General features: G+C 63.9%; 1 protein-coding gene across 1 annotated transcript; it reads right to left on the bottom strand.

Moving 5' to 3' along the window:
• Window positions 1–3,757: 3,757 nt before the first annotated feature.
• Window positions 3,758–5,515, bottom strand: ATOH1 (atonal bHLH transcription factor 1). Its single transcript, XM_053940590.1, has one exon. It carries the CDS (start codon window positions 5,513–5,515, stop codon window positions 4,646–4,648), a length of 870 nt encoding a protein of 289 aa, XP_053796565.1. The 3' UTR covers window positions 3,758–4,645.
• Window positions 5,516–7,287: the final 1,772 nt, after the last annotated feature.

Raw genomic sequence — 7,287 nt, 5'->3', positions numbered from 1 at the left:
CTTTCTGTTTGCCCCGCTCTGGCAGCCTGGAAATGGCCAGCGGCGGCAGTGGCAGCGCACCCATCGCACAGGTGCAGCGCAGCCCGCGGAGCCGCGCTCCCATCCACTCCCGGGGACTTCTCAGAGAGAGTCCGACTGAAGTTAACATGGGGTGGCGGCAGGGCAGCATGTCTTTCCGAGGCCCCAGCAGAGCTCCGGGAGGGCAGCCGGCCCTGCGCCCCAGCCCCAATTCCCCCGGACACAGAATCCCGACTCCGGCGGACACACAGCCCCGAGCAAAGCCCCTTCCGCGTTGCAGTGACTTGGCCAAGGGCCGAAAACTTGACCCCTTGTCCCCCAGGGTGCGCCGGCAGCCCTTCGCTCCAGCCTGGCTTGCCCGCGGAGAGGATGCTCTCCATGCGGGGCCGACAGCGTCCCCGCCTCACCCACGCACAAGCCGATCCCGAAAGTGGCGACTTTCCCCGCATTTTTCTCTCCCGGACAGGTACGTCACGGGCACATGCGACGGCGGGTAACCAGACACAAGGTCGGTACCTGCCGCGTACCGGCATCGGTGCCGTGGGTGGCAGTGTCAGAGGCTGGGCCACGGGAGTCGGGCACTCAGAGAAACACAAGCCGGGAGGTGCCCCTCGCGGGGACGGGGCTCTTCCCTGTGCTCCTGCACGGAGCGGGGGATTTCTGCGTGTCTCAATCGGTGCTGCAGCGGCTCGGACCCCTGCGAGCGAGTGCACGTGTGTACATGCGGCCACGCGTGTGCACGCCCGTGCGTGCCGGCCTCCGCGTGGGCTCGCCCATCCCTCTGTGGGCGCCTGCCCCTCCGCACTGTCGGAGCAGACACGCTGGGCCGTTCCTGCGTATCCTTTTCTCCTCCTTTGTCTCCCTTTCTTTGGCTTTGACTCTTTCAGGTGCCCCGGCGGTGCCCTCGCGTGCTGCTGGTTGCTGGGAGGTGGCGTGGCTGCCACTGCGCTGCTGTTGTGCGAAGGGAGGGAGGGAAGGGGGCTTGAATGCTGGCTGTTGTGCTCGGCTGGGGTGGGGGGCCGCCAAGGAGGAGGAGGCCGATGATGATGATGGTGGAGGGGAGGGGGTGACGATGGAGCTCACCGCGGGCGCGCAGCTCCCTGGGGAGCCGCCTGAAAGGCCGCTGCGCTCACCAGCTGACAACGCGTGCTCCGCTCCAGACACGGCGCACCGCGGCCGGGAGCGAGGCCAGACCCCCCCTCCGCCCTCCAGCCCCCCTGTCCCCCCCATTGTCCGCCCCAAAGCATTGTCCGTCCTGCTCTAATTAAGAAACACTGGCCCCACGGCCAACTCCTCTTCTAACCCCCAACCCCCCCGCCGTGGTCCCCGCGCTTTTCTGGTCTCCCCTCGCTGGGTTTAACCCTTTCCCCCCCCTTCCTTTCCTTTCCTCCTCCCTCTCCGAGGCCAGAGGTTGAGCAAACAGCAGCCGGAGAGCTGCAGGGCAGAGATGCGCCTCGGCCGCCGCGCCTTGCCCCGCACCGTCCCCCCGAAATCCCCGCCGGGACGGCCGGGCAGAGCCCCGCACCGGAGTTCGCGGCCGCGCTTCATCCGGCTTTGACCCGGGCTCAAAAGCCAACGGAGCCGCCGTGCGCCTCGCACAAAGGCGACTGCCTCCCCAAGCCCCCCCAGCCCCTACGCTCATTTCGTACACCCCGGAGGAGAGTCAGCGTTCAGCCAAAATTTAACGCTCGGATAGTGCGCTTCTGACTCGCCCTTTTCATATAAAAGCCCGTTTAGGATGATAAAACCCCACGAAGCAAACCGGGCGAGACTGCTTCCAGGGGCTGGTGCGCGTCCCCGCTCTTGTTAAAAAACTTTGCGGTAGTCTATACAAAACAAACACTGTCGCAGGCTCAATAAAGCGATTTATCCATCTTCATTACTTAAAGAAATGTTGTCTCTTTGTTTGTTTGGGAGATATTAAGCATGCTTAGCTTGCAACACATAGTTGATTCCTTTGCTAGTATCTTGGATACTTGGATCTGACTTTGGAAGGTAGGAGCTAATTGCTAATAATGGAGAGAAAGGAACCAGCCAGCATAGCGGGAGTGGCCTGGCATATGGGGAATGAGCGCTCTGAAATACTCAATATTCAAGTTTCCAAAATATTAATGAGATTATAGCAACCTGCAGCTATACGTTACAGCTTGTTAACGGAGTGCAAGAGAGGGGGGCTGCCAAGCGGTTGTTATGCAAACTCTATAGCTGAACCTTAAAATGGGAATGCGGCTGGGTATCTCTTTCAAAGAAGCGCTAAAAAAAAAAAAAAAAAAAAAAAAAAAAAAGCCCCTCAGACGGCGAGTGCTGCTGCGCTGCGGCTGCGAGCACCAGCCACGCCATGCGGTGAGATCATCTGTCGGGGAAGGGACCTGACCGATGAAGGGGAGGATTTTGATGCGCTCTTTTCCACCACCTCGTGTGTTCGTAGCCGCAGAGGCAGAGCCCGGGACGGCGGGGCGGAAAGAGACTGCACGCACCCCTACAACACACGGCCGGCACCGCCGGGACCCCTCCGCGGGTGCTGCCCCTCAGTCACGACGGCGGCCGCCGCTTCCCCTGCGCCGAGTACATCACCAAATTAAACCAAATAAACAAAACAACGTCCCCAAAGTTGGTGTTGGTTTGCTCCGCTGCATCACTCCCGTGATGGGACCCCTCGTGTGCTCCCCAAAATGCGAGACCGGCTTCCACAGCGCAGAAATCAGTGCCGGTAACCAAACCTACCGGCACTGACCTACCCCGACAAAGCAGGCATTTTATTAGGAAGGCAGATTACCCTCCCGATAAACTTTCCACCCTGCGGGACCGCATCCCGCTTCGGCAGCTACGGGCGGCGGCCGCGTGTGCTGGCGGCGAGCAGGGCAGAGCGACAGCGCGGGGTTACCGGGGGGGCAGGTGCCCTGTTTCTGCAGGGGAAAGCGACACCCTCACGGGCTTCGCTCCCGCGGGGGCCGCTCCCCCGGCCGCGCCTGGTTAACTGATCGCCTCTCCGACACCCCCCTCCCAGTGTCACCTGCTGAACCCAGCGGGACCCCGGCACCGACACGGCTCCGGTTTAGCCCCGGGTCTGGTGTCGCGGGCAGGCTGGGCTAAGCATCAGCCAATCCTCCACTCTCGTCCGGGTTTAACCCGAGCCCAGGGGCCTCATCCTGATCCCCGGCGACCCGCCCCGCTGCTCGTGTGTCCCCTAAACCCTGCCGGCTTCCCCGCCCGCTCCCAGCCCTTTCCGCTCGGCTTATATCCTCCGTGGGAAGATCCGCTCGTGTCCCCGAGAAGAGGAGGAATGGGGAACAAGGAAATGATGTGACTTGCGCGGCGGTGCGGAGACAGCGGCGCTACAGAACAGCGATAAGCTCCTTACCATGCACTTGTTGCAATAACCCGGTTCCGCTGGGAACTGCGGGAACGGAAACGGGACAGAGTCCCGGCGGCGCAGGGAGCGGAGCTAGCGCTGCTCCACGCAGGGCAGAGCCTGCCCCGGACCCCCGCCCCGGGGTCCGTCCATCCCTCTGCAGGCTGCCGGAGCGCCCCATCGGTTTCCCGGAGCGTCGCCCCCGGCTCTGTACCTCTCACCCCCGCCGCGGAGTTTGACACCACTCCGGCTCGGGGAGGGCGAAGGGAGAAGTTGAACCCGACCACGATTTGAGGCTTATTTTGTTTCGGTGGTTTTTTTTTTTTTTTCCACGTTTATTTAATCTCAAAAAATTTTTAAAATTAAAATACATAAAACAATGGCAGCTGGCGTTGCTAAAATCAAAATAAACGATTTTTGTCGTAGAAAAGATTTTTTTTTTTAAAGAGAGAAGCAGAAATAATTGCAAACACTGCATAATAAATACGTTTCCTATTACCACAAAAGGAAAATAAAACTGACATAAAAGTTTGACACGACAAAACCATTTTCGTTTTTAAGAGAGCGTTAGGATTAAGTGGCTTAATTAAACATTGGTCTCCAATTGGCAGTTAGTAGCTTTTCTCTTGAAACTGCATCTCCAGCCGCTGATAAAGTGCTTGCGCCAAGTTTCACCCCAAAAGACGCCGACATGGTGCTCTAAGGAAAATCCACATTTTCTCCGCTATTTACAGGTTAAAACGGTGTGCTATTGACTTTGTGTGTGTGTGTGTGTGTGTGTGTGTGTGTGTGTGTTTCCACAGCAATGCGACCCACGGCAGGATCGGTGTCCTGAAAGACGGGGGTGTCAGGGCGGGTTCACGGCTGGGTGGGGATGGATGGCGCCGGCGGCACCCCCGGCAGCGGGGCCAGGCTTTCTCCATGCGCATCACCTGCTCGCCGACGGGGCGAGCCAGGCTCCGCGCTGCGAGGTGGCGTGTTGGCAGGAGGGAACGGCAACGACTTCTAGGCGAAAGAAACTTTCGAAGTGTAAACTAAAAATTAAAACAAACCAACCGACCCTGACAGAAAGGACGGGTACAGTCACTCGCTAACAGCCATCCCCCCTGGACAAACCAGAGGCTGCCGGGTGTGGGAGACGAAGGGGCGGATTTCAAAGCGACCGAGGGGAGTCGATGCCGTCCGTGGCGGCACCGCGTCCGGCTGCTCACCCCACGGCGGAGTCTGTGCTTCGAGGGGCGGCCTTGCGAGGGTGCCGCGGACGACGCCCCTGCCTTAGCTGGCCTCATCCGAATCGCTGTAGTGGGAGCGGGGCGAAAACTCCCCGTCGCTCCTGTGGGACCGGGGCGACGTCTTGCTCCTCTCCTGCGGCGGCTGCCCGGGCTGCGGCAGGAGGAGGGCGGGGGAAGGGGCTCTCTGTCCCATCAGGGCGCCCTCCGCAAAGGAGAAGTGCAGCGGGTCGAGCTGCACCGAGTAGCCCCCCGCGGCCGGCGGCGGGGGGAAGCGAGTCCGGCCGTGCCCGGGGGGGGACGCTCTGGGCGGCCCCGGCGGCGGCGCCGGCGGCCCCGGCGGAGCTCCGGCCCCGACAGCGGCGCAGGGCGGCTCGAAGGGGGCCCCGCGGTGCTCGGCCTTGCCGGAGCCGTCGGAAGGGGCGGCGGGGCCGTGCAGCAGCTCGGCCAGGGCGCTGATGTAGATCTGCGCCATTTGCAGCGTCTCGTACTTGGAGAGCTTCTTGTCGTTGTTGAAGGAGGGGATGACATTGCGCAGCTGGTCGAAGGCGTGGTTCAGCCCGTGCATCCGCCGCCGCTCCCGCGCGTTGGCCGCCAGCCGCCGCTGCTTCTGCACGCCGCTCACCTGCGCCCGCAGCCCGGGGCCGCCGCCGCCGCCGCCCCGCGGCCGCCCGCCTCCCCGCGCCCCGCCGGGGCTGCTCCCGCCGCCCCGCGCCGCGCCGCCGTCCGCCGCCGCCTCGTCGTCCTCGCCGGGCAGCAGGTAGCGCGGCGAGGCGGTGGCGGGCAGGCGGGCGGCGCAGCACACGCCGAGCCACGAGCCCGGCGCGAAGCCGCCGCAGCCGCTCTGCTCCGGGCCCGGCGGCGGCTCCGGCGGCCCCGGCGGATCCCGGGCGCGCTCTGCCCAGGGGAGGCTCATGGCTCTATCGCCGCGCGCCCATCGGGCCGCGCGCAGTCCCCGCCTCGCGCGTGGCGCCCCGACGGCTCCGGTGTCGGCCGGGCTCGCGCCCCCCTTTAAGGAGCGGCACGCGCCGGGGTCCCCCCCCGCCCCCGCTCCCCCTCCCCTCCTCTCCCTCGCGCCCCACCCCTCCCGCCGCACGCCCTCCACTCGCGCTGGTCGCGTGTCGGCGCGGCCAATGGCGCGCGCGCGCGCGGGGCCGGCGCGTGCGGGGAGCCAATGGCGCGCGGGGGGAGCGGAGGCCGCGGCCGGCGGCGGCGGCGGCGGCGGCGGCGGACGGGAAGGGGCGGGGGGGGGGGGCTGGGAGGGTGAGCCCGGGCCGGCGGCACGCGCGGTCCCGCCCCGCCCCGCCCCGGGCAGGCGCGCGCCGGGCGGCCTCCCCGCGGGCGGCGGGGCGGAACGGGGTGGGGGTGCCGGGGCGCGCCCCGACGGCGCGTCCGCCCCGCGCCGGCCGGGCTCCGCCGACACAGGGAACCGACACTCGGTGGCACCGGGCCCTCCCCGCCGCTGCATTCTCTGAGGACGCTCCGTCGCGCCCGCCTGGGGAAACATCCTTTTCCTTATAGCCGCCGCTGGCCAAACCTCGGAGGCTCCGGTAAATGCCCGCCTTGGCCTGCCCACGCCTGGCGGGAGTAGCCGTCTCTCCGCCCGGCTGTCGCTGCGGCCGCATCGACCCTGCCCGAGGTGTCGGTGCGGAGCGCTGCCCGCCCGGGACGGTGCTGGCGGCGGTGCAGGGAGCGCGGCGCTGCCTTGCGGAGGTTCGGCCGCGAAGCCGCCGAGGGAATGTCCTCGGTTTTAGAGCGGTAATCCCGGGGACACGCGGGAAGCCCACGCGGGACCCGGTAGGTGAGAAGCGGTGGCATTTGCAGCCGGGACAGCGCACTGCCCCCCGAGCTGCCACGTTTTCGGCAGGGTCCCGATCCCCCGCGAGCGAGTCGTTTTGTTGGGCCAACAATAGCTGGCCAAAGGTGGTGGAGAGGGAAATAGCTCCGTGCACGCATCTTAACTTCCCTTCCGCGCTGCCTCCCCTCCCGCCACCGCCGCCTGCCTGGAGAGGAGAAGTGGAGGTTTGCCCGTGTGAATAGGCGTGTGGAGAACAAAGTGATGGGCACAGTATGAGGTAGATATGTTTTTTCAAAAGTGAATAACTCACAAGCCAAGGAGGGAGCGAGGGAGCCCAGCAGCTCAAAGCCGAGCGGCAGTGACATGGAATGAGCAGCCTCGATAGCTTAGGAAGCTGGCTGGGCACGCTTGGCGCATGGCAGGCAAAAGTAGCTGGATCCCCCCAAAACGAGTTGTCCGTTTCTGACCAAAATGGAGGTGTTTACTCGGTAAGAAAGATGGTAAGGAGCAGAAGTCAATACCTTGTTTCTGTATAGTATCCATAAAGATGCCAGACCATTTACCTGTATCTAGTAAAAACTTTTATATTCTCCTATTGTATAGACCCCTCCCGCCCCTCCCCTTCAATAAATGCTTCTGTCGTTAACAGGAGAAAAAGCCCTCAGCACTGTGCTGCATGGTGCTGTTTGCTGGCTAAATTCCCAGCCCCCCCCCCGCTTCTCTTTCAGTCCGCAGGCGCCACGTGCTCCCTTCCTGGATGCCCGTGGCACAGGTGTGCTTTGCCAGCAGTCCTGCTGTGCTCTCCTCCCCAGGGTTAATCCTGCGTGTTCCCCGTTTGGGCACTGGGTGCCGTGGCTGTAGCTGTTCCATGCAAGGATCACGGGCCAAAT

The sequence above is a fragment of the Vidua chalybeata genome, chromosome 4 (assembly GCF_026979565.1).
Source record: "Vidua chalybeata isolate OUT-0048 chromosome 4, bVidCha1 merged haplotype, whole genome shotgun sequence".
NCBI classification, from domain to species: Eukaryota; Metazoa; Chordata; class Aves; order Passeriformes; family Viduidae; genus Vidua; species Vidua chalybeata.
Note: the sequence above shows the minus strand (reverse complement) of the source record. Positions and strands in the feature narration are given on the sequence as shown.

Bases quoted from the DNA above. Each gene is read 5' to 3' on its own strand.
- ATOH1 (XM_053940590.1), bottom strand. From the start codon at position 5,515: ATGAGCCTCCCCTGGGCAGAGCGCGCCCGGGATCCGCCGGGGCCGCCG.